The 26,916-nt window shown below is 37.9% G+C and overlaps 1 protein-coding gene across 1 annotated transcript in view; it reads left to right on the top strand.

Annotated features, from left to right (window-relative positions):
* DNAH7 (dynein axonemal heavy chain 7) overlaps window positions 1–26,916 on the top strand; it is a 273,330-nt gene that overhangs the window by 32,464 nt on the left and 213,950 nt on the right. The window contains exons 6-12 of the mRNA XM_027563310.1: window positions 6,043–6,130; window positions 8,204–8,384; window positions 10,557–10,632; window positions 12,410–12,535; window positions 20,063–20,182; window positions 23,236–23,419; window positions 24,025–24,204. Coding sequence (XP_027419111.1) covers window positions 6,043–6,130; window positions 8,204–8,384; window positions 10,557–10,632; window positions 12,410–12,535; window positions 20,063–20,182; window positions 23,236–23,419; window positions 24,025–24,204 — 955 coding nt within the window. The remainder of the gene's footprint in view (window positions 1–6,042; window positions 6,131–8,203; window positions 8,385–10,556; window positions 10,633–12,409; window positions 12,536–20,062; window positions 20,183–23,235; window positions 23,420–24,024; window positions 24,205–26,916) is intronic.

The following is a 26,916-nucleotide window of genomic DNA, read 5'->3' as shown; positions in this document are numbered from 1 at the left end:
ACATTCCCATAAGAATGAATAAAGAAGTTTCTAATCTCTCCACAGTCTTGCCCATGCTTTGTCTTGTGTTTTTTCATTCTAGTAAATGTACTGTTGTATCTTATCATGGCTTTAAGTTGTTATGTCTCTAATGACCAATAACGATGGACATCTCTTTTGTAGTTGTTTGGCATTCACATAATTTCTTTGGGGAATTGTCAATTTAAATCTTTTTGTTTTTCAATTTTAAACTTTTTGCCCATTATTAAAAATCGGGTTGTTTGTCTGATTATTGCACTGTAAGAGTTTTTTATATATTTTCTATGGAAGTTCTTTATCAGATATATCCTTTGAAACTATTTTCTTTCAGTCTGTGGTTTATCTTTTAGTTTTCCTAATGGAATTTTTTAAAAAGCAAAAGTTTAAAGTTTGAAGCTTGATTTATTGATTTTTTAATAGTTCATTCCTTTAGAGTCATATCTAAGAACCTTTTCCTATCATAATATTGTAAATATTATGTTTTCTTAGATGTTTTAGCTTAACTCTAGTTTTAGTTTTGGCTCTCACATTTATATGTATGCTTTATTTCAGTATCTATGTTGTGAGGTAAGTGTTAAGGGTTTTTTTTTTGCATATCAATATCCAAATGTTTCAGCCCCATTGGTTGAAAAGACAGTTTTCATTAAATTGCCTTGGCACCTTTGTAAAAAACCGTTTGACTGTGTATAGGCTTCTATTTCCCTTCAACTGTCTGTGTTTACACCGCTATCGTGTTGTCTTGATCTCTATGGCTTTATATTAAGTTTTGAAATCAGGTAGTTTAATTCCACAAAATTCTCTTTCAAAATTGTTTTGGCTATTCTAGGTCTTTTGCATTTCCATGTATGTACACTTTAATATCATCTTGTCATCTTCTTTATAAAAAAAGAAAAGCATACTGAGATATAGTAGACAATGTATTGAATCTGTAAATCAATTTTGAGAGAATTGCCATTTCGATAATATTGAGCCTTCCAGTCCATGAACATGTTATTTCCCTCTATTGATTTAGATTTTATTTAATTGCTGTCAATAGTGTCTTACATTTTTAATGTACAAATCTTAGACTTTGAAAGACTTATTCTTAAGTGCTTCTACTTCTCTTTTTGATGTGAATGAAGTTTTTTAATTTCATTTTCTGGTTGTTCTTTGTCAGTATATAGAAAAATTGACTTTTGCTTGTTAATTTTGTACCATGAGACCTTACTAGTTACTAGTTATGGAGCTTTTTAAAAGTTTCCTTAGAATTTCCTACATATCAACCATGTTCTCTGCAAATATAGATTTATTTCTTCATTTTCAGTTTAGATGTTTTTCTTTTCTTTCTCTTTCCATTTTGCTCTTGGTAGATCTTTCAGTACCTTGTTCAATAAAACTTGTGACAATGAAATTTCAAATCTTATGGGGAAAGCATTCAGTCATTCACATTTATCTATCATGTTAAATGTAGGTTTTTAAGATATTCTTTATTAGATTAAGGTAGTTTTTTGTGAGGTTTTGTCATGAGTGGGTGCTGGATTTTTGTCAAATGCTTTTTTGATGTCCATTGTGATCATCATTTGATTTTTGTTATTTTTTAAATATGGCAGTTCAGTTCAGTCAGTCTGTGACCCCATGGACTGCAGCATGCCAGGCTTCCCTGTCCATCACTCTGTCTCAGAGTTTGCTCAGACTCATGTCCATTGAGTCAGTGATGTCATCCAACCATATCATTCTCTGTTGTCCCCTTTGCCTCCTGCCTTCAGTCTTTCCCAGCATCAGGACTTTTCCCAATAAGTCAGTTCTTCACATCAGGTGGCCAAAGTATGGGAGTTTCAGCTTCAGCATCAGTCCTTCCAATGAATATTCAGGACTGATTTCCTTTAGGATGGACTGGTTGGATCTCCTTGCAGTCCAAGGGACTCTCAAGAGTCTTCTCCAACACCATAGTTCAAAAGCATCAGTTCTTCAGTGCTCAGCCTTCTTTATGGTCCAACTCTCACATCCATACATAACTACTGGAAAAACCATAACTTTGACTAAATGGACCTTTGTCGGTAAAGTAATGTCTTTGCTTTTTAATATGCTGTCTAGGTTTGTCATAGCTTTTTTTCCAAGGAGCAAGCGTCTTTTAATTTCATGGTTGCAGTCACTATGTGCAGTGATTTTGGAGCCCAAGAAAACAAAGTCTGTCACTGTTTCCTTTACATTAATTGCTTTGTATATGTTAAAGAAATCTTGCATTTCTTTTAACTTCGTCATTGTTTATTTTTGTGTAATCCCTTTTATACATTTGTTAAACTTTTAAGGATTTTCACGTCTACAAATGAATAATATGAGACTGTACTTATCTTGTGTTGTCTTTGGCTTTGGTATCAGAGCACTACTGGCTTCTTAAAATGAGTTGGGAAGTGTTTCCAACCACTCTATTTTCCAAATGAATTTGTGTAGAATTTGCATTAGTTATTCCTTACCTGTTTGATAGAACTTATTAGTGAGACCATCTGGACCTGCACTTTTATTTGTAAAAAGGTTCAGTTCAGTTCAGTCGATCAGTCGTGTCCGACTCTTTGCGACCCCATGAATCGCAGCACGCCAGGCTTCCCTGTCCATCACCAACTCCCGGAGTTCACTCAGACTCACGTCCATCAAGTCAGTGATGCCATCCAGCCATCTCATCCTCTGTCGTCCCCTTCTCCTCCTGCCCCCAATCCCTCCCAGCATAAGTCTTTCCCAATGAGTCAACTCTTTGCATGAGGTGGCCAAAGTACTAGAGTTTCCGCTTTAGCATCATTCCCTCCAAAGAAATCCCAGGGCTGATCTCCTTCAGAATGGACTGGTTGGATCTCCTTGCAGTCCAAGGGACTCTCAAGAGTCTTCTCCAACACCACAGTTCAAAAGCATCAATTCTTCGGTGCTCACCTTTCTTCACAGTCCAACTCTCACATCCATACATACTAATTCAATTAGTTCATTTGATATAGATCTCATCATATTTTTTATTTATTCTTGAATCATGTTTAGTACTTTTTTGCCTTTTAGGAATATTTTCTTTTTATTTAAATTGTCTAATTTGCTGGGATACAGCTGTTCAGATAACTTCCTTGTTCTTAGCCTTTGTGCTCATTTCCTCCCTTCGTACCTGTTGACTGCAAGTCCAGACCTTTTCCAGGAGTCTCTAAGGCAGATTTCAGTCTCTCCTGCATGAGTTATTGTCTCTGGTGTTTTAAATTGTTTCAACTCTTCTGTGTCTTCTTTTCATGTTCCAGAAATTTGTTGAAATAATTCCTCAACTGATGACCCTCTAGTTGCTTCACAATCATGGGCTAACATTACTACCATTTTCACAGAAAAACTTGAAAAAATAGATGTTTGTGTTACTATCTTGAATCAAAAATCTCTATTGATAAAGAGAAAAAAATATCAATTTTGTTCTTTCATTTTTGTAAAATAAAATACATCATATTTTCCCTTTAACCAGGTACAGTGTTTCTAGCATTGATTGATTTATTTCTGAAAGGGATGTTGCTTTGATGAAAAGAGCATGGCACTGTAGAAGCACTTATGGATAATTCAAATCCTTGTTTTTATATTTAATTAATGATGTGTAAAGGGGAAGTTATTTAATCTCTTTGACATTGTTTCTTCATCTATACAGTGGGAATAATTATCACTGTGCCCTGTAATAGTAGGTGTATGATTTAGAGAAAATATATGTGGAACTATTTAGGGCCTGACTAGGTGATAAGTAAAGAGCTTCTATTACTGTCTCCAGTGAGCAGAATTTTCGCCTGTGGCCACAGAAAAATAGAGTCATGGAGTGTTAGAGCTGAAAGGATCTTCATTCTGATGGCAAGAATTTCTGCAGCCTCTCTTGTTGCCGCCAGCCTCCTATCTCCTCCCCTCTCCCAACCTTGCTGCATCCTTTTAGGTCCATGTTACTCTCAAAGAGGATGAAATTTGAATGCCAGGATTCAGCAAATTAGATAAGATAAGCATTTCTGCCATTAAAAAGAAAAACAACCCAGTTATTAAGGTCATATACTTTATAGTGGCAGAATCTGAGCCCAGATGTCCTGATTCCTGAAGAACGTGATGGTCAGTAGTATCTTTTTACCATGCAAACACCAGAATAATAAGGTGATTTCTTTTGCCGTTAAAATAACCCTTCCCTTTCCAACCACAGAATATCTTGACGCTCTCACCAGTCCTTACATACGCTTATTCCCTCATTTGATAAACATTTATTACTTTGTCTTAAAAGACAAAAATCCTAAATCCTAAAGGATTTCAGTTCAGTTCAGTTCAATCACTCAGTCATGTCCGACTCTTTGCGACCCCATGAATCGCAGCACGCCAGGCCTCCCTGTCCATCACCAACTCCTGGAGTTCACTCAAACTCATGTCCATCAAGTCGGTGATGCCATCCAGCCATCTCATCCTCTGTCATCCCCTTCTCCTCCTGCCCCCAATCCCTCCCAGCATCAGAGTCTTTTCCAGTGAGTCAACTCTTTGCATGAGGTGGCCAAAGTACTGGAGTTTCAGCTTTAGCATCATTCCTTCCAAGAAATCCCAGGGCTGATCTCCTTCAGAATGGACTGGTTGGATCTCCTTGCAGTCCAAGGGACTCTCAAGAGTCTTCTCCAACACCACAGTTCAAAAGCATCAATATGTTCTTTTTATTTAAATTGTCTAATTTGCTGGCATAAAGCTGTTCAGATAACTTCCTTGTTCTTAGCCTTTGTATTCATTTCCTTCCTTGGTACCTGTTGACTGCAAGTCTTGACCTTTTTCAGGAGTCTCCTAGGCAGATTTCATTCCTAAATCTACATACTGAATTAAACTGAGACATTACCTGAGACACTGCTTGAGACATTGCCTTGACTCTTTTCTCTGGTCCATTTAATTGAAAAGAGTAAGTGTAAAGCTCACAGAATAGTGGATTCCTAGATTTTCAAAAGATAAAATAAGTCATAAGATCCATTCTGAGTACCTACTTTGGTATGATATTTAAGACAGATATTTAATAAACCACCTGTCTCCACTCACTGGACAGTTAGTGGGAAAAAGTATTTTATTACACTGTCACTAACCTGTATCCATCCCAGATGAAGTTGGGATCTGCAGCATGATACAGTCAATGATAAAGAGGATAAAGCTGTTTGAGAACAATTTATTGCTTTGAAGATATGAACATAGGAGCCCCACAGGAAGTCACAAAATGTGGATCATATCTGGTACAGATTTTGAAGTAAATTATAGCTAGAAACATTACAGTATTGTATGAACAATCAGTCAATAATAAATACATCGCAGCGTATGAACTTCTATGTCACTTGTTGCTAACTTTTAATGTGGCCCGAGAAATCTGAGAGATGGTCTTTGGAAGAATATATCTGTGTCTTTGGCAAAACTATACTCAAAGTCTTTCCCATCCATGCTTTTCTAAACCTCATTTATAAATGCTACTGCTGCTAAGTCGCTTCAGTCGTGTCCGACTCTGTGCAACCCAACGGACAGCAGCTCACCAGGCTCCCCCATCCCTGGGATTCTCCAGGCAAGAACAATGGAGTGGATTGCCATTTCCTTCTCCGATGCATGAAAGTGAAAAGTGAAAGTGAAGTTGCTCAGTCGTATCCGACTCTTTGCGAACCCATGGACTGCAGCCTACCAGGCTCCTCTGTCCATGGGATTTTAGTCATACATATTTCAGGAATAATGCAAGAACATTTCTATAAAATTTCAGGAGAGAGATGATTTTGGAGCAGTGAAGAAGAATGAATAAAGCTTATCAAAAAGGATGTGGCCTCTGATTTAGATATTTCAAATCACTTCTAGTATACCTGGGTGTGTGAGACATTGTGTCTATGAATAAAGAGAAAGTAATCTGGGAGGAATATGGTACCAAGTAAATGTTTTACTATTTTAAAAATGTTCAGTAATGTACTTTTCTTATTTTTATAGACTGCAGTCTGATAAATCTATTGATATATGTTCTAACTGACCTTTATATACATTTGAATAGTGTGTTTGTCATTTTCTTAGGCAACAAGATGCTGCCTTAGACTCAGCGACTCCTGATGAAAGCACACTTCCAAAACTAACCACTTCTGCAATAGAGAAAGACATCTTGGTAACAAGATATTTCTTTGTCAGTATAATTAAAAGTAAAGGAAGACCTTGAAGGTGCTTTTATGCTTTTGAGATTATTCTGCACTTCTTCCTTATGGAACTATGTGAATGTGAGAGTAAATATGAAGTTCTATAAAATTGCTCTGTTGGATGAATGGAGGAAATCGTACTCTCCCTTGTCTCCTAAGACCACAGAGAATCTCAAGTCTCCTTGCTCCTATGTTAAAGCTAGCCTCATCATGTATAGCTTTTCCATGTCTTTATTCTATGAGAAATTATCTTAGTTATGTAATGTACATTTCACAAACCATATCAGCTTACTTTATTTTTTTGTTTTTTTTTTTTAGCTTACTTTAAAAAAGTGATTCTTCAAGGATTTCAAATATAAAAATTTTAAAAAGTAAATATCAAAGACTTTAACATTACTAATTTGAAAGTATTTTGATATTTGAATTCTTTTCTAAGTGACTTGTAAAAGCTTGTGAAAATACATTGAAGTTAAATGCCCATTACTAGAGAAATACTGTCACATCTTAAAATGAATTTCTCATGCACACATTTAACAACATTTGAAAATTATGGTATGGACTACCAATAGGCCAATTGGAAATTTCATAAATCCTATGGTATAATATTTCTGAGACTAATGAATAGGGAATATTGATTCACTTACAGCTTTTAATATCTACTTCTGATTGACAATAATACAAGGTCCCTAAAGCCAATTTTCACACAATTCTACTTCCACGTGGGTTCTGTTTAGCGTATTACATATTTGGTAATCTAACTTCTTTGAACTGTGGTGTTGGAGAAGACTCTTGAGAGTCCCTTGGACTGCAAGGAGATCCAACCAGTCCATTCTGAAGGAGATCAGCCCCGGGATTTCTTTGGAGGGAATGATGCTGAAGCTGAAACTCCAGTACTTTGGCCACCTCATGCGAAGAGCTGACTCATTGGAAAAGACTCTGATGCTGGGAGGGATTGAGGGCAGGAGGAGAAAGGGATGCCAGAGGATGAGATGGCTGGATGGCATCACTGACTCGATGAACTTGAGTCTGAGTGAACTCCGGGAGTTGGTGATGGACAGGGAGTCCTGGCATGCTGTGATTCATGGGGTTGCAAAGAGTGGGACACGACTGAGTGACTGAACTGAACTGAACTGAACTTCATGTTTTATAACATAGTTATGAATTAAGATAAGAGCTTTGACTTTCATGAGATAAAAATCATCTTTTTAATATAAGTAAGTAAGTGAAGTCACTCAGTCATGTCCGACTCTTTGCAACCCCATGGACTGTAGCCTACCAGACTCCTCTGTCCATGGGATTTTCCAGGCAGGAGTACTGGATGGGTTGCCATTTCCTTCTCCAAGGGATCTTCCCGACCCAGGGATCAAACCCGGCTCTCCTGCATTGCAGGCAGATGCTTTACTCTCTGAGCCACCAGGGAAGCCCCAAATAGGAGAGATCAGATAATACCAGGGCTTCTAAGGTGGTACAGTGGTAAAAAACCTGCCTGCCATGCAGGGGACACAAGGAAAGTAGGTTGGATCCCTGGGTCGGGAAGATCCCCGGGAGTAGAAAATGGCAACCTACTCCAGTATTCTTACCTGGAGAATCCCATGAATAGAGAAGCCTGGCAGATTACAGTCCATGGGATCATGAAGAGTTGGATTTGACTGAATGACTAAACAGAGCACACACAAATAATGGCAATACAAATTGCAGAAGACCATTTTTTATAATTTGTAAATTATTTGTTCTAAAACTTTAATTTTGCTAAGTAGTTTTATTTTTGATAAATACTTCTCTTATTATAGTACTAAAGTGAAAGTGCTAGTTGCTCAGTCATGTCTGGCTCTTTGCAGCCCCAGGGACTGTAGCCCACCAGACTCCTCTATCCATGGCATTCTCCAGCAAGAGTGGGTGGCCATTCCCTTCTCCAGGGGATCTTCCCAACCCAGGGAATGAACCCAGGTCTCCTGCATTGCTGGCAGATTCTTTACCATCTGAACCACTAGGGAAACCCATTATAGTACTAAACCCATCTCCATTTCTTGCTCTCTTTTCTATAGAGATATTACTATTATATCCACCATGGAATTGATACGGACCATGTAGCACCAATGGAAGATTCTTGGCTGGAGCATGTATTGAATTTAGTCCCCCAGCATCTGAAAGTCCTCACTAACAGCATACTTGCATTGTCTGATGAAATGAGAGAAGATTATCTTCTTAGTGTAAAAAAATCCATAGGTAAATCAGTGTTTCTCTTTGCTTTATGATTTGAATGTATCATATTAAATATGAATTTTTGAAAGTTTATAATTGACATCTATACTTGAAGCTATTTATTATATTTATTATGCTGTTTATTGTTTTGCTGTTATATTGCTTCAGGTCTCAGGCAAATTTCATTAATAAAGTGTAGCAAAAAAATTTCAAAGCAGTCTTTCTATTTGTAGGGGTATATCCCCTCAACAAAGAACATAACTGAAAATTTTAATGTTAGTTAGCATTCAGTTCAGTTCAGTTCAGTCACTCAGTCGTGTCCGACTCTTTGCGACCCCATTAATCACAGCACTTCAGGCCTCTCTGTCCATCAGCAACTCCTGGAGTTCACTCAAACTCATGTCCATCGAGTTGGTGATGCCATCCAGCCGTCTCATCCTCTGTCATCCCCATTCTCCTCCTGCCCCCAATCTCTCCCAGCATCAGGGTCTTTTCCAGTGAGTCAGCTCTTCGCATCAGGTGGCCAAAGTATTGGAGTTTCAGCTTCAGCATCAGTCCTTCCAATGAACATCCGGGACTGATCTCCTTTAGGATGGACTGGTTGGATCTCCTTGCAGTCCAAGGGACTCTCAAGAGTCTTCTCCAACACCACAGTTCAAAAGCATCAATTCTTCAGCGCTCAGCTTTCTTCACAGTCCAACTCTCATATCCATACATGACCACTGAAAAAACCATAGCCTTAATATTACTGATATCATAAAGTAGAGTGTGATCAATTACAAAATTATTGCAATGGATCAGAGGTTAGCAAACTACAGCTCACAGGCCCAATTTGGCCCGCTTCCTGTTTTTGTAAATAAAGTTTTGCTGAACACAGCTACACACATTAACTTGCATATTGTCTTTAGCTGCTTTTATACCATAAGAGACTGAGTAGTTGTGGTAGAGATCTTGTGGCTCACAAGTTGAAAATACTAGCAATCTAACCCTTTATATAAAAGTTTGCTGACTCGTGGTATAAACCAATAGACTCTAAGACTGACTAATAATCAGCATCATTTAAAAAGTGCTCATTTCTGCATCCATCTGAATTAAAACCTCTGGAGGCAGGTCTTTCATATCTATGCTTTTTTAAAGAAAGGTTCTCCAGTTGTTTGTGGTGGTAAGCCTGATATAACTGACTCTGTGTCAGAGCGGGAGAAATCATATTGCTTTGAAATGGTCTGGGAACCCTTCAAGGAGGAGACCATTCATTGCATTTAAGACTGCTTTGAGTGTGTCAGTCATGTCAAGAGCCAAATTCTTGCCCCTGAAGAGTTCATAATGTAATAAGAGGGATGGACAGATTACTAAATGATAAAGCGGAGTAGCAAGTACAGTGAGGAGAGAAATCGAGAACATGTTCTAAGGGAGAAGAGGCCATGTCTGATTTGTTAGGAAGGACTCGGGGGTACCTGGACCGAGTCATGAAGGATGAACATGTACTAGGAAACGTGCATGGCCTAAGAAGTGGTGGGAATGATAGTAGACAAAAGTGAAAGGCTCTTCTGGGCTTGCAAGCCCTTCTGGTGGCCCAAGAAAAGGGTGCATTTCAGGAAAGAATATTAAGGGCTTACAAAAGGCAACTTCTTAAAAGCATTTGAGGGTAAAGGAGAGTCACTGAAATATTTTAAGCAGAGGGGTAGTAACATATTTGCATTTTAGAAAGAGCATCTTCAAAGAAAAGTAGGAAGAATAGAATTAACTGAATTAAGGACCACAGAAGCAGAGGGAGCTCACTTTACTGATTTCTTAACAAGATAGTTCTATGCTCTTAAGCAATTTAAAAGAGAGCAGAGCAATATTTATCTTTCCTCACTGAAGAGAAACTACTGCTCTGTATTGTTGATTTTCAATTCAATAAGACTACTTTCAGTGGTACATAGCTCAAAAGGAAAATATAGTATTACAAGAAATGATTTTCAAATGAAAGAATGGGACATCATTAAGAAAGAGTACATACATTCTCAAAGACACAGACATCATAGATTTTCTCAAAAAAAATTTAAAAATCTCTTGTGTTTATAAATACACACATTGCTCATTATTTTAAAAAGCTTAATGTAAACAATTTTAAAGGAGTTAATTTTGCAGTTGTTTGGGAAATACTGTAATTACTGTAAGATTGTTGATAGGAACTTTTCAATTTTCTTTTAGTTGATTTTGTTTTGAAAGATCCTAGAGAAAAGGAAGATGACAAAAAGGTAGAAGAACTTCCACCCCATCGTGCTGAGTAAGGAATCAATTTTCTCTAAGAATATTGACTTTGTGATCATCTCTGTGTATGTGGATATCTTTATACACTGGTTATATTTTCTCATATATATGTTTATATATGTACTTCATTTATACAAGTGGTTGTATTATCTTTATGTATTTAAGCCCTAATATGTTATGTCTGGGCTTCCCAGGTGGCTCAGTGGTAAAGAATCTGCCTGCCAATGCAGGAGACAGGGGTTCCATCCCTGGGTCATGAAGATCCTATGGAGGAGGAAATGGCCACCCACTCCAGTATTCATGCCTGAAAAATCCTATGGACAGAGGAACCTGGCGGGCCATAGTTCATGGGGTTGTAAAGAGTCAGACATGACTAAACACAAACACATTATGTTTACAAATTGTTGGATAAATGGATAGACAAGCAGACGTACTGACAGATGAATGCCTATGTGGTTAAAATATAAGTATGCTGGTGAAAGAACTTGATACAGACATTTGTATTTGCACAGCTCCAAGCATGGGCTTCAGATATGATGCAGACATGAAAGCTTGATGGCATTTTGAATGCCTCAAAGCACATTGGGAATGTTACAGAAAATATGCAAATATAGAACATATTTCATTTTATTACATGGATTAAAATATAGAATGCATAATACGAAAATTCACTTGCTATATATTTTCCCTAAAATAATTAGTGTTTTTAGGAATACATTTCTTAAATAGTTTCAATAGAACTTATGTGATTAAGTAAGCACTTCAATTTTGCTTTGTTTCTTTTATATCATTTAAAATTGCCCCAAATTGTTTATCTTAACAACTAAAAACAGAGTCAATATATTTTCTATGGAGAATATTTTTCTCCCAGGTATAGACAAAAATTATCCTTTGTAATTGTAAAGGTGGTATGGCCACAAATGACAAACTGAATTAAACTTACTATATATTACAACTAGACTAAGTGTTTAAAATTAATGAGTAAAAAAAATTACAGGCACAGAATATAAATGTTTAAATACACTCTGAAAGATGAAGATGGCCCATCTTTAATATATAAAAGATGATTATTCAAGTTGGAGGAGTTACAAAATATTATTATTAAACCCTCTATCATTCGTGTCTGACTCTTTACGACTCCATGAACTACAGCCTGTCAAGCTCCTCTGTCTATAGAATTGTCTAAGCAAGAATACTGCAATGGGTTATCATTTCCTTCTCCAAGGGTTCTTCCCGACCCAGTGGTCGAACCCTGGTCTCCTGCATTGCAGGCAGATTCTTTACCATCCAGCCATCAGTTACAGAATACATGTCTTTAAATAGAATGTTAGTGTTCCTGATTTTGTAATGACCTTTAAGTCAGAGGTGAAATTTAAGGAGATTTCCAGGCTAGACTATATTCTTAAAATGTTTTAAAACCGATAGGGGTATAAAATGTTTAAATGTTTCCTTTTAAAAAAGTCTTTGAAGATGTACATAAAACATAGCTGGCTATTCTTTTCTGCTTAATTACTGTTAGTTATTTGTGGACTCCATCAGATCAATCATTTAGGGAAAAAATGTCCTTATATAATAAAAATTCAAATCTAATTTTATATGCATTAGAAAGTATACTAAACCATAATGAGTATGACCTTTATATACTTTAAAGCGTAATTATATAACATGTTTTATTATTACCATGAGGGATCATTTAAATTAAACTCAAAAAAGTATTACTCAAAAAGTATTTTGAATATTAGAATATTTTTTGATTTTTAAAGAAGATAATTAAATATTTTCTCTGTTTTCAGGATGGAAATTCTTCCAAAGCCTTGGAGGAAATCATTTTTAGCTGCAAGCACTTATATTCGGGATCACTTGAATGCAATGAACCCTACAATGTTGTCGGTGCTAGATTTGTGGCACAGTACTTTTAAGTAAGTATTTCTGGCCTTACTGAAGTTTTTTTTTGTTGTCTTTTTTTTAAGAGAGATGAAAGCTATTCTATCTTAATTATTTCATTTATTATTTTAACTATAAATTTTAAAAGTCTTGCAAATTTAACCTAAGTATTTAAACATGGTTGTAAATAACAGAATTATATAGAGCAATAAGTGAGCATCACCATCATCTCTAATCCAATTCTCCCTTCCCCACCCCCCACCCAATTACCACATTTATTTTAAGGAGTAGTCATAGTTAAAGGACCGAATTGCCATACCTTGTTTTAAATCCCATGGAACATTAGCTGCTACAATAATCTGTATTGTTCAGAGACCTAGGAAGTACTGCCCATGTGACTGGCATGAGGTGAAGTTTCTGGGCAACTGTTGGAGATTATACCTCTCTGTGTGGGTGATGTCATGGTGTGAACACTGGGGGGCACTGTGGTGCTAAGGGTCTTGGCCCTAGGGCTGAGGACAGTGTACCTCACAGTTTAGAAGCTCGAGCTTTGTATGCTTCCCCTGTGCCATCCCTTCTGAGGCACTGGGGGGCATCCTAGCAATAGGCACACGTGGACATATGTATTTATACAATATGCAGAAGTAATATAGTTTTATATTATTTTTCTCAAAGAGACCTCTCAAAACCTGGGTGGATCTTTGTCTAGAGGACACGGCACCCAGGTCTCCAGGGTGGTCCGTGAACCTTTTCTCACCCTTCCAGCCAAAGCCGCCACAGTTTACTAGCAATCTGCTCTCCAGGGTCTCTTGGTTCTTAATAGCAGGTATTGTTATGAAGGCACAATAATGAGCATATTTTCTCGCCTCCTGCAGACCAGCGAAGGGAAAGCTAAGAGCTCTGTGTGCTACAGAAGTGCAGCTGTTGTTTCTGTTCTGGGAAGCCCCCTGGACATACACTGGGGAGGCCTCGCTGACCAACTTCTCTGAATTCCTTCCGAAGTTGGGATCCTTAGCACACAGGAGCACCTAACCCTAACCAGGAAGTTAAGCCACCCAGAATCACCCCAGCTCTGCCACCCTCCCATCAGAGGCTTTCCAGTTCCCACCTGTGGGATGAATGTGGGTTTGCGGTGTCTGAGGCCCCTCCTCAACCCTCCCTCTGTTCCTCTTTCCCCTTCTTCCTTTGTTTAACAAATTTTAATTTAATCTCTTTGTACAGATACATATGTAAAGTGCATTGTTCTTTACTTTACCTGACTTCACCAACCTGGACTTTCTTTTCCTCATGGCTTCCCTTCTTTCCACCAACCCAGTGAAAGACATGCTAAGCATTAGTGGGGCATCTTCTCTCATTTTTTGTTCTGGGCTCTTGTAGCCAAATGTATATGTGTGGCCACACACATGTGTATACATGCTGCTGCTGCTGCTAAGTCACTTCAGTCGTGTCCGACTCTGTGACCCCATAGACGGCAGCCCGCCAGGCTCCCCCATCCCTGGGATTCTCCAGGCAAGAACACTGGAGCAGGTTGCCATTTCCTTCTCCAATGCGTGAAAGTGAAAAGTGAAAGTGAAGTCGCTCAGTCGTGTTAGACTCTTAGCGAGCCCATGGACTGCAGGCTACCGGGCTCCTCCATCCATGGGATTTTCCAGGCAAGAGTACTGGAGTGAGGTGCCGTTGCATACATGACATAAAACTGGGCTTTGTCAGTGAGACAACTTAACTGCTAGAAATGATATCTTTTCAACTTTCCGTTGTGTAATGTGGATTTATTTGTCTTTTTGAATTTGTCTTATAGGAATAGGAAGAGGCCATCTCCCTGCCCTGTGCTTTTCTCATTCCTTTCTTTTGGGTACTGGTACTCAGATATCTCTCCTGGAGAAGGCCTGTGATCTAATTTTGTATGCAATGATAAGATCGTACAATATAGTATATTGTTTTCACAAAGGGTGTTTATATGCAGTAGTACATTTTCAAAACACTATCACAGTGTGGTTTTTGTTGTATTTTATTTTTTTAATTTTATTTTATTTTAAAACTTTACATAATTGTATTAGTTTTGCCAAATATCAAAATGAATCCATCACAGGTATACATGTGCTCCCCATCTTGAACCCTCCACCCTCCTCCCTGCCCATACCATCCCTCTGGGTCGTCCCAGTGCACTAGCCCCAAGCATCCAGTATCGTGCATTGAACCTGGACTGGCATCTCGTTTCATACATGATATTTTACATGTTTCAATGCCATTCTCCCAAATCTTCCCACCCTCTCCCTCTCCCACAGAGTCCATAAGACTGTTCCATACATCAGTGTCTCTTTTGCTGTCTCGTACACAGGGTTATTGTTATCATCTTTCTAAATTCCATATATATGCGTTAGTATACTGTATTGGTGTTTTTCCTTCTGGCTTACTTCACTCTGTATAATAGGCTCCAGTTTCATCCACCTCATTAGAACTGATTCAAATGAATTCTTTTTAATGGCTGAATAATACTCCATTGTGTATATGTACCACAGCTGTCTTCCATTCATCTGCTGATGGACATCTAGGTTGCTTCCATGTCCTGGCTATTATAAACAGTGCTGCGATGAACATTGGGGTACACGTGTCTCTCTCCCTTCTGGTTTCCTCAGTGTGTATGCCCAGCAGTGGGATTGCTGGATCATAAGGCAGTTCTATTTCCAGTTTTTTAAGGAATCTCCACACTGTTCTCCATAGTGGCTGCACTAGTTTGCATTCCCACCAACAGTGTAAGAGGGTTCCCTTTTCTCCACACCCTCTCCAACATTTATTATTTGTAGACTTTTGGATCACAGCCATTCTGACTGGTGTGAAATGGTACCTCATAGTGGTCTTGATTTGCATTTCTCTGATAATGAGTGATGTTGAGCATCTTTTCATGTGTTTGTTAGCCATCTGTAGGTCTTCTTTGGAGAAATGTCTATTTAGTTCTTTGGCCCATTTTTTGATTGGGTCATTTATTTTTCTGGAGTTGAGCTGTAGGAGTTGCTTGTATATTTTTGAGATTAGTTGTTTGTCAGTTGCTTCATTTGCTATTATTTTCTCCCATTCTGAAGGCTGTCTTTTCACCTTGCTGAGGGGTTTCCTTTGATGTGCAGAAGCTTTTAAGGTTAATTAGGTCCCATTTGTTTATTTTTGCTTTTATTTCCGATATTCTGGGAGGTGGGTCATAGAGGATCCTGCTGTGATGTATGTCAGAGAGTGTTTTGCCTATGTTCTCCTCTAGGAGTTTTATAGTTTCTGATCTTACGTTTAAAAATATGGGTTCACAGATGGAGCTGCCAGAATACACTGGGCTGATACTGGAGGATGAGCATCATTGCCTAATATTGGCCATAAAGGGCTAGACTTTGTCTGTTACACAATGAAAGGAGGCAAGAGACAAAATCAAAGGAGGAAGGGGAAGAAGTAAAAACAACAAAGCTGAGATAAGAAAACAGTAAATAGTATGCTGCTGCTGCTGCTGCTGCTAAGTCGCTTCAGTCGTGTCCGACTCTGTGCGACCCCATAGACAGCAGCCCACCAGGCTCCCCTGTCCCTGGGATTCTCCAGGCAAGGACACTGGAGTGGGTTGCCATTTCCTTCTCCAGTGCATGAAAGTGAAAAGTGAAAGTGAAGTTGCTCAGTCGTGTCCAACTCCCAGCGACCCCATGAATTGCAGCCTACCAACCTCCTCCGTCCATGGGCTTTTCCAGGCAAGAGTACTGGAGTGGGTTGCCACTGCCTTCTCCAGTAAATAGTATATGTTGTGTGTCCAAAATTAGTGTTCAGGGTTGTAGTGGCAGAGATAAAATTGGCAGAGATATATTTAGTTGTAGCAGCTAAAGCAAGGACAAGTGAGAAAGGAGCTTTGTGGTCTGTGGGTGGGAAGACAGCCCTACCAACTCCTATGTTGCCTTTGTTGGTGTAAGTCATTTTCACTCTGTGTGAATATTAAGAGTGGGCTGAATGGCATTGAAACATGTAAAATATCATGTATGAAACGAGATGCCAGTCCAGGTTCGATGCACAATACTGGATGCTTGGGGCTGGTGCACTGGGACAACCCAGAGGGATGGTATGGGGAGGGAGGAGGGAGGAGGGTTCAGGATGGGGAACACATGTATACCTGTGGCGGATTCAGTTTGATATTTGGCAAAACTAATACAATTATGTAAAGTTTAAAAATAAAATGAAATTAATTAAAAAAAAAAAAAAAGAGTGGGCTGGGCTGTCATAGTGCTGCTCCTCTGAGTAGAAGCCAGTGTTGGACACACAGGGCATCCTTACTCTGAGTCTGCCCTGAATCTCAGCAGGTCTTGAAAAAATAGGCCATCTTTGTGTGACCGTCTGGTGGTTCAGATGGTAAAGAATCTGCCTGTAATGCAGGAGACCTGGGTTTGATCCGTGGGTTGGGAAGATCCCTGGAGGAGGGAATGGCTACCCAATCAGTGGGAGATCCGAGTGACTAAGCATACACGCTCTGTGTAACAATGAGTAAGGGGTGAGTTGGGAATGGTAATGCAGAAAATCATCGGAATGACTCTAAAATGCCTGAATGTGGAACCCTAAAGGGATGCTCTCTAGATGAAAATGTGCAAATTCTTGCCATTCAATATTTAGGCTTATAGAACCCACTTAATGTCAAAAATGGTATTTATAATGTAGTCAAAAATGTACATAACATCCAGGTATTTTTGTTTGAAAAATGGTGTATGCAGGGGGACACAGACATATATATATATACAGTGTATATATTAGTGTAGAAATTATCATAGAAATTACAGTAGAAATCAGAGGATGTCAAAGAAAAGATAAAGTGGATTTTTTAAATTCATGGTTTGACCAAGGTGAGCCCAATAAAATATTACTAGAACACCATGGATTAATTTACTGTACAGTACTCAGAGAGGATACAACTTGATTACCCTTTAAATTAAGAGTGCTTAAAAAGGTGCTTAAACTAACTCATAATAAGAGAAATACAAAGAGATTGAAATAAAAACTACATTGAGATATCATTCTATTTTCCATTGGATTGACAAAATTCCAATATATTAACATCATGCATTGTTAGTGAAGATTGGAGAAATGGGCACCCTTTTGAGGGGAATCTGGTCATATCTATCAAAATTATAAATTCATTTATTCTTGAATCCAGCAATCTCATTTCTTGGAAATTAGCTTACAGATGAAAACCTGAAAATATAGCAAGTGATAGAGATTAAGGGTTCTTTATTGTGCCAGGTGTTAAGAGGATAAGCCTGGAAACAGCCAAGTAACCATTGATAGTAGACTGGTTCAATAAATGATGGTACAGTCACACAATGGAATACAGCCATGAAATACAGATGAGAACAGTATCAATGTGCTGCTCTGGAAAGGTCTCCAGGATGTTTTAGTAAGTGAAGAAAGCAAGTGCAGAGCACTGCCTAGAGTGTGCTACTTCGAATGCAACAAAGGAGGATAACTGGCAAGAGCACAACATGTTTCTAAATTCATGGAGCAAGCAAGAAACGTGAGCACTTGGGGTGTGATTGAAGAGGCAACTTGGGCCCAGTAAGAAGTGAGATTGTAGCAATTCCCTGGTGGCTCAGACGGTAAAGCATCTGCCCGCAATGTGGGAGACCCAGGTTCGATCCCTGGGTTGGGTAGATCCCCTGGAGAAGGAAATGGCAACCCACTCCAGTACTCTTGCCTAGAAAATTCCATGGATGGAGGAGCCTGGTGGGCTACAGTCCATGGGGTCACGAAGAGTCGGACATGACTGAGTGACTTCACGAAGAAGTGAGATTAGCTTTGAGAACCAGAAATCAAAGTCAGAGGCTGACTTGATGTTAAGTCTAGAGTGTTGGGCCAAGACTGCTGAAGACCCTTCTGCCTGAAATCAGTGATGGATCCAAGAATCAGGGTAGGTTACAGACTGTGATGAGCATCAAGTGGCGGGTGTGAGGATGGGAGGGATCCATGACTGACTGCTGAGTCTCCAGAAATTGACATCTGCTTGCTTGCAGCAGGTAAAGGATAGGAAGAGTTCAGAGAAGAACCCAACATTCAGTCTGGATGATTTGGGACTGTTATTTGTTGAGTATCTTTTTTTCCTGACTCTTTTGTAGTTTTAAACCAGTGATTAAAACTATTGTTCTACTCCTAGATTGTTGTAGGAATTGTCCTGAGAAAGTAGGACTAATGTCCGGTAGTATTTTTCCCATCTTCTTAACAATTCAGCATTTTGACCAAATAGGGGGCGTTATCAGGGATTTCATGGGAAAAGTTCTATAAAACTTTTGTAAAAGCCTGTCAGTCTCAAAACAGGAAAGATGGGTGCCCTGTGCTTAGAATTGTCTCTTGTCTCTAAATCAAACACCAAGGAAATGCAGGGAAAATTGGTCTGGTTGCTCAATGGCACAGTGGATTCCAGGGCTCCTGCCCTAGCAACTGCCCTTATTCAGGGCTGCTTCACATGGCATGCCCCTGCACCCTGATTTATAACTACCGCTTTAAAGCAGAAAGTCATGTTGAACATGTTGAGCTAGAAGCCTAAAGAGAGCAGATTATGTTTAGTATGTGCCGTCATGCTACATTTTAGAAATATTTTATGTAAAACTTTGCTTTGCTCTGCTTAGTTGTCCAGAATAACACATTACCAATGATTCTTCAGCAATGGCTCTACCGACTTTGAGCATAATATATCACTGATGTCATGTACTGAACTCATTATAATCTAGGAGATGGACTTCCACTTGTGAAAGGAATATAAATAGATGTGAAACGTGTTTTATTTACTAACCAACATTTTATATTGGTCTTTAAGCAAAAATTAAATGTAATGTTTTAGTAGTGTTTACTACCTTTCAGATAACATAGAAAACATTTGATCATGTAGAAATTGAAAAGAAATTTCTTTAGGAAAGTAATCTGTAGTTAAATTGAGGTGAATAACAATGATACTAATAGATACTATTGCTCTTTAATGTGCTAGAGAAAATTCTTGAGTGAAGCATGTTTGTAACAAGGATCATAGTGTTGTAGTCAGAACTGAAAACTATTGGCTGAAGTAAACACAGTTTTCTGAAAAAAAAAATAAAAATAAAAATCACACAAGTTCAAAATATTTTTTTATACACTGGGTCATAATTAGGTGTGAGAACTCCCTCACCTCATGGATTTCTAATATCAGGATTGTTCTCTTTTCAGAATGGGTACAGTTTTTGTTTTAGGAGGAGTGGACCTTGTAAGCTTTGAGCCCTACCTCTTTTCCTGTTATAACTATTCTAGTTTGAAGAAAAAGTCAGTCTAACTAGGCATAAAATTTCAGTTATTATATCCTTCTATTGTATGGCATGCTTTCATTATATCAAACTGTGTTCCTGTTGAATTTAATTATATTATTTTAAAATTAAAATAATTTATGTTCTAGAATATTTTTAGGAAACACAAATTTTAGTGATAAAACCTAGGAATATTGTTTTTGAGAAGGGAACAGCCAACTAGCAAAATATCAAATACCAAACAAGGCCACTCATACATATATCACTGTTCATTGACATCTCTTGCAGAAAGTTACGGTTAGTTGATATAGAAGAATTTCACAATCGTCAGGATGCATTGGAGCTGTCAACTTTTCAGACAATTGTCATGAAACACATGGAATCTGCCAAAGAGACGCTACTGAAAATGTAAAGTTTTGAAATTTCATGTACAAAAAACATACATTTTAAAATGTGATGATTGAGCTACTATAGTTTAACTGCTTTCAGAAAATCTCATTTTAACAAGTTTGTAATCATTTCTGATTGAGAGTTAAATATGATGTCTTTAACTGTCTTGCTCTGTGATGTCTATCCAGATGTTCTATGCAGCATAGATAGTATAGAAACTAAGATGGTTATAATTGATGTTTTTTTTCAATGTCTTGTTTCTACCCTCTCCTCTGAGTGTAGGGTTGGATAACACAGGGGCGGGAGGGTAATGATCATCAACTAATCGTTCTCCAGATACTTCTTTGAGTCTGCCAGGAATACATGCAAAGTAATATGCCTATTACATCTTGATTTTGGATGGAGGATACAGAAGAGTTTAAAGATGATTATAGGGGAAAATATTCTTTAAAGGAGTTTACAGTTGTATTGGGAGGTTAGACCTATCAAATGAGAATTAAACATCATTTTGATTCGGCCCTTCAAAATGCAATAGCCACATATGATAATTATTGATACTGGTCCCAGATAATATGTTCTGAAACAATACAGGAAAATTGTCTCTGTTAGAGGTCATTAAGTTATTACAAATAGAACATTGAAATTGGATCACATTTAAGATAACAGAGGACATGAAACTCCAGCTTGGTTTTATGATTTCTGAAAGGTACTTAGAAAGGTATCTTTTAACAGCTTATGGCTAAATCTTTCCTTTCTGTTTTTTCTTCACTAATACATTAGAAGCAAATTCTTTGTTTGATATTACTTGAAAGAACTTTAGACTTTTATATTAGTATTTATTTCTTATAAAAAATAGAGGAGAAGTGTGGAATGAAACTTCATAATTAATTGCAGAGAAGAATTTGACTTCATAAGCACAGAATAAAAATAAATATAACTTATTCTATAACTTTAAGGTTCTACCCCAGGAATACATTTCCACTGCAAATTTTAGTAGACTGGATGTCAAAGAAAAGAGGAGAGGATAAACCTTTATTGAATTATTTTGATGAAAGATGTAGATTGATTAACTGTATCTCTTGATGCTGCTTAATTGATTCTGAGGGAAGATTGCTCTGACCATACTTTAAATAGGGATCCAGAATGTGTTTTATCGTGGCTGAAAGGCAGAACATCGGCTCACCACAGTGGAGAAACAATTAGTAAATGATTAATCGTGACATCTATGCCAAACCCTAATGTCTTCTTAGTCCTCATCCTTCACTTCTATTCAGCAGTTGCTGTAGTTTATCACTACCGCCTTCTCTAAGTCTCTGTTCTGTGTCCCTGTGTCTATTTCTTTTTTGATCTCTTTTTCTGACTCTACTTAATCTTACTATCTTCTCTAAGAGGAGAGGCTGTGCAGGTATTTGCTTTCATTTTTCTTCTCTATATTCTCAACAGTTTCATGATTTCTTCTCTCTTAGCTGTCTTAAGAGTTTATGTTTTCTGAGCTCTGTGTCCCTCTTATAAAATTTCTACTGTATATCTCCAGTTGAATGAAATGTCAGCACCTGATTCTCGACATTTCCATAACAGTATTTACTCTTTATTCCAGACCTGCCATTCTTCTTCTTCTGGACCGTTCCCAGGCCAAGTTGAAAAGTTTTTTACTTTTTCTATCTCTTTTACTCATCATCTACATCCTCACCATCCCCAGGCTGCCTCTAGCCATATTCAGTGTATCTCTAACTATTCTTTTTTTGTTGAGATACATTTCACTTGTCTTCATCTCTTGCCTGAGCTACTGGAAACTTCTCAGTCCCCTTAGTATCTGCTGTATCTGGCTTTGCTCTCTCCCCTTAGTATTTGCTACCTATCCTCTTTACCTGTTGCTTTAGCAATCGTGCCCCATTGCAGAAGGATATGCTGTTTATTCATAGAACATAAGCTTGTCCCAAGTTCTTGTGTTTAGCTCCGAAGTTCTGCAAAGTCCTGCATACTTTGCCCCACTTACTTATTCCGATTTTCTTGTCTGTTAGCTCTGATACGGATAGCAAAATGATTAGATATATTAGCCCTACCTCTCCCACCTATTTTTCATATCTTGTACTTCAGATCCTTTTCTCATAGTCTTTGCTTCATTTTTATCTATTCTTTAGTGAAATTGCCCTCTTCACTAGAAAACTCTTCTCTATTACCTAAGTAGAAAATATGACTCTATCCTTTGATTTCAAATGTATCTGCTTTTCTGCTATGACACGTTGCCTTCCTTATTCTAAAGATAAAGGATTATGTCATATTTTTCATATCTCCTGAGGCACTGTCCCTAGCACAGAGGCACAAAACATGTATTTGTTAAAGGGACAAATACATACATTTAAAACTTTGATCTCTCTGGGAGCATTCAGGCAACTCCTGAACTTATACTGACTGCTTAAAAATTCTATCTTATAAAAGAGGTACAAATATTCCTTAATTTTAGTGTTGGGCAGTGGTTTTGTAAACTGAAAACTTGGCTTATCACAACGTGTCTGTGAATATTAAATTCATTGTTTTCCTTTTATTACAAGGATGCATATACATTTGAAACTTGTTTTAAATCAGTCACTCTTTTAGAATTTCTCATTAAGGAGGATAAGAAAGAACATACTTGATTTTGTTGTTTTGTATCTTGTTTTCAACTATCATTGTGAAATAGAATAGCATAAAATATCAAGTGGGTTGAACCAAAAAAGGCTTCCCTTGATTTAATGTTACTCATATTTTAGCTTTAAATTGACAAATCCATGGGAGGCATGCCTTGTAATATCCAGTAAAGATAATTTTTATAATATCCAAAGAGTGTCATACATGGAGTTCAAGTTACGTTTTTATCACAGCATCATGTCATTGAGCCATTTTCCATTGTCTATGATTAAAATTTCTTAGGAAGGATGAAATATGCTAGCACTTACATTTCGGAAAGTGGATAATGTCACTTGGCAATATACCTCTCTATGAAGACCTTTGGATGTTCAGAAGTTACTGTTAATGTAAGAGGAGTAATTCACTGAAAGTATTAACTTTTAAAAGTCTTTTGTTCTTTGAAGGTGGTTTCCAGAAGTGCAGAATATTTATTACCAAGGTAATAAAAAAAAACTATTGCCAACTGGTGACAGCAGTGCCAAAATGGAATCTTTTTTCAACTGTGCTGCTACACTTATGACTTTACAGCTGCAGGAACTCGCTTTGGTTTCCATGCAAGATTACACAGACTTAATTGCACAACCTCCAGTAAGTAAGATTCAGTCATACCAATATTCACTTACCAATTTATTTTCAGTTCTTTGAGAGTGGATAATTATAACTTTTACCAGTGAGAGATCAGAAAGTGTATCTTTAGACCTATTACACTTACCTGTTTTAAAAAAGACTTAGTGTCAACATACATGTGTAGAATATATTATTATTATTATTATATTAGTGAGGTTAGTGGGAATAAGTGAAAGTTCCCATCATTGGGAAATTTGGGTCATGATGACTGGGGAAGATTTCTTCAGACAACTCTTTTCTTACTGTAAGAAGGTCCTGATACAGGGTGAACAGTCTGGGAATTTGAATATTCTCCTCTTGGGCTCCTTCTTGCATGATTCTAGAGCCCCACTGCTGTACACATCTTCCTTTTTCTGGCATCTTGACCCTATAGTAGATACCAACAAGTCTAGCTGGGAATGGCTCTTATCTTTTTTGGTACAGCTCATCCTTGGGTTAACTGTCTAGGTCATGAGAGGAAGGGTGTATTCTAACTGGACCAGTGCCCTCCTTAGTCTCTCACAATTGATATGCATATTTATGGATACTTTATAATATATATATTTTATACAATTTCTTTGTTGCAGGATTCTGTTAGGGCCTTTGAACATCCAGGTTTTGTCATGAGGCTGATTCTTGATAACGACACCATTAAGTTTGAACCTGATTTCAATGATTATACAGACATCCTTCTAAATGTTTATGATGTCATGATTAAGGCTGTAAATTTTGTGCCAAGAGTTGAGACAAAATTGTATTCCAAATGGGTAAGTAGCAACGATATTCTGATTGCTTGAATTTGCATGACAGTATTTCCTTCAAATAACTTCTAGAAGGTGTAGACTGGTATCCTCCGCTTAACAGAATATAAATGACTTAATCACATTGGCTTATAAGGCAGTTTTGCTTGAAAACATACTATTTTCTCATTAGCTTCTCTTTAATACCGGTTTCTTAGAACAGTCTTTCATTGAACTCAGCTGAAAACTTTCTGAGGGGGAAGAATTAAAGTTGTGATCAGGTCTGGCCTCCCTTCTCTCTTTGGCCAAATATTTAGCAACATTCTGCTGAACTACAATATTTCAACAGTAGTTATTGCAATCTAGTATATGAAATGAGCATGTCTGAAAATTCATTTACTTAAAAGCTTTTCAAGTTTCCTAAGTCCAACCGTTAGCTTTCTTTTTCCTTTTTTATTTTTTAAATAGTTTATAAGTATTTCATGCATAAAAAGAGTACAGGACTCTTTAAAGTTTTAAGGCTAATGTTTAAAGTTTTAAGTAGTAATAAAGTCAACACCTTCATGCCTTCAATCTGACTCATACAATGACTGTGACCTTTAAACTCTGCCCTTCAGTTGTCCTTCCCTGTTCTTAGTTCTGTTCTTCTACCTTCTAGCAAAGGATACACTATCTTTCATTTTATAGTTACTATTCTGAATTTTTAAAGATAAACTTACTATCAATACACAGCTGCATATTACATTTCTTTCTAGTTTTTCCATATTGTTGTATAGATGGAGTCATCTTATAAATAGTCCATGACTTGTTTTATTTTACTTAACATTGTGATTGTGACATTATTCATTTTGAGAATATTATTGTCTCCATAGATATAACTTTTATTTTTGCTTTCTCAGGGCCCATTAACTTTTTTTTTTCAAATAAGCCTGATCATTTTTGATAGTCTCTTGTACTTGGTTATATATTCATTACTCTTCTCTGTTTGCTGATCTGAGTCCTGCTCCTGGTGGTTTATTTCTGTAAGTGCCTTTCCTTTATTACTGTGGCCTTGTACAAGTGAGAACTTTATGCAGGACGTCTTTGAGGCCTTGATTTGAATTGGTTCCTCTGGAATTTACATATTGATACGTGCTCTTGAGGCCCCTGCAAACCCAGTACCCTTTTAAACAAAACTTTTGCCTGAGGATTTGGTGGACAATACTGATAGTATGAACATTTACCCAAATCTGTATGAGAACAGGTCTGTGGCTACAAATTCTTAAGACAACCACTCTTTTTCTTCTCCACTGAAAAACAAGGCCCAGATAAGACATTTTCTCTTTATTGCCCCCTCAACTTGCAGCATTCTGAAATTTTATGTCCCGAGAACCTGCATTTTGAGGTTGTGTCACCTCTCAATGTTCCTGGTTTTTTGTAGGGATACCAGTTATGACTTCCCACCTTACTTATTTTATGATGAATATTATTAAGATTCACATTGTTGTTGTTCAGTCACTGAGTCATGTCCAATTCTTTGTGACCCCATGGACTGAGTACACCAGGCTTGCCTGTCCTTCACTATCTACTGGAATTGCTCAAACTCATGTCCATCGTGAGTCAGTGATGCTATCCAATGATCTCATCCTCTGTTGCCACCTTCTCCTGCCCTCAATCTTTCCCAGCATCAGGGTCTTTTCCAGTGAACCAGCTCTTTGCATTAAGTGGCCAAAGTATTGGAGCTTCAGCTTTAGCATCAGTTCTTCCAGTGAATATTCAGGACTGATTTCCTTTAGGACTGACTGGTTTGACCTCCTTGCAATCCAAGGGGCTCTCAAGAGTCTTCCTCAGCACCACAGTTCAAAAGCATCAATTCTCTGGCATTCAGCTTTCTTTAGGGTCCAACTGTCACATCCATACATGACTACTGGAAAAACCATAGCTTTGACTATAGGGACCTTTGTCAGTAAAGTCTGTGCTTTTTAATACACTCTCTAGGTTTATCATAGCTTTTCTTCTCAGGAGCAAGCATCTTTTAATTTCATGGCTACAGTCAGTGTCCACAGTGGTTTTGGAGCCCAAGAAAATAAAATCTGTCACAGTTTCCACTTTTTTCCCCATCTACTTGCCATGAAATCCTGGTACCAGATACTGTGATCTTCATTTTTTGAATATTGAGTTTTATGCCAGTTTTTTCACTCTCCTTTTTCACCTTCATCAAGAGACTCTTCAGTTCCACTTCACTTTCGGCCATTAGAGTGGTATCATATGCATATATAAAGTTGTTGATATTTCTCCTGGGCAATCTTTATTCCAGCTTGTGATTCATCCAGCCTGGCATTTTGAATGCTATGCTATGCTATGCTATGCTAAGTCACTTCAGTCGTGTCTGACTCTGTGCGACCCCATAGATGGCAGCCCACCAGGCTCCCCCATCCCTGGGATTCTCCAGGCAAGAACACTGGAGTGGGTTGCCATTTCCTTCTCCAGTGCGTGAAAGTGAAGTCGCTCAGTCGTGTCTGACTCTTAGCGACCCCATGGATTGCGGCTCCTCCGTCCATGGGATTTTCCAAGCAAGAGTACTGGAGTGGGGTGCCATTGCCTTCTCCGTCGAATGATATACTATGCATATAAGTTAAATAAGCAAGGGGACAATGTACAGCCTTGTTGTACTCCTTTCCCAATTTTGAACCAGTCCATTCATTGTTCCATGTCTGGTTCTAACTGTTGCTTCTTGACATATAAGTTTCTCAGGAGACA

This window comes from Bos indicus x Bos taurus, chromosome 2 (genome assembly GCF_003369695.1).
Source record: "Bos indicus x Bos taurus breed Angus x Brahman F1 hybrid chromosome 2, Bos_hybrid_MaternalHap_v2.0, whole genome shotgun sequence".
NCBI lineage: Eukaryota > Metazoa > Chordata > Mammalia > Artiodactyla > Bovidae > Bos > Bos indicus x Bos taurus.
The sequence above is the reverse complement of the archived record's forward strand: the minus strand, read 5'-3'. Positions and strand labels throughout refer to the sequence as shown.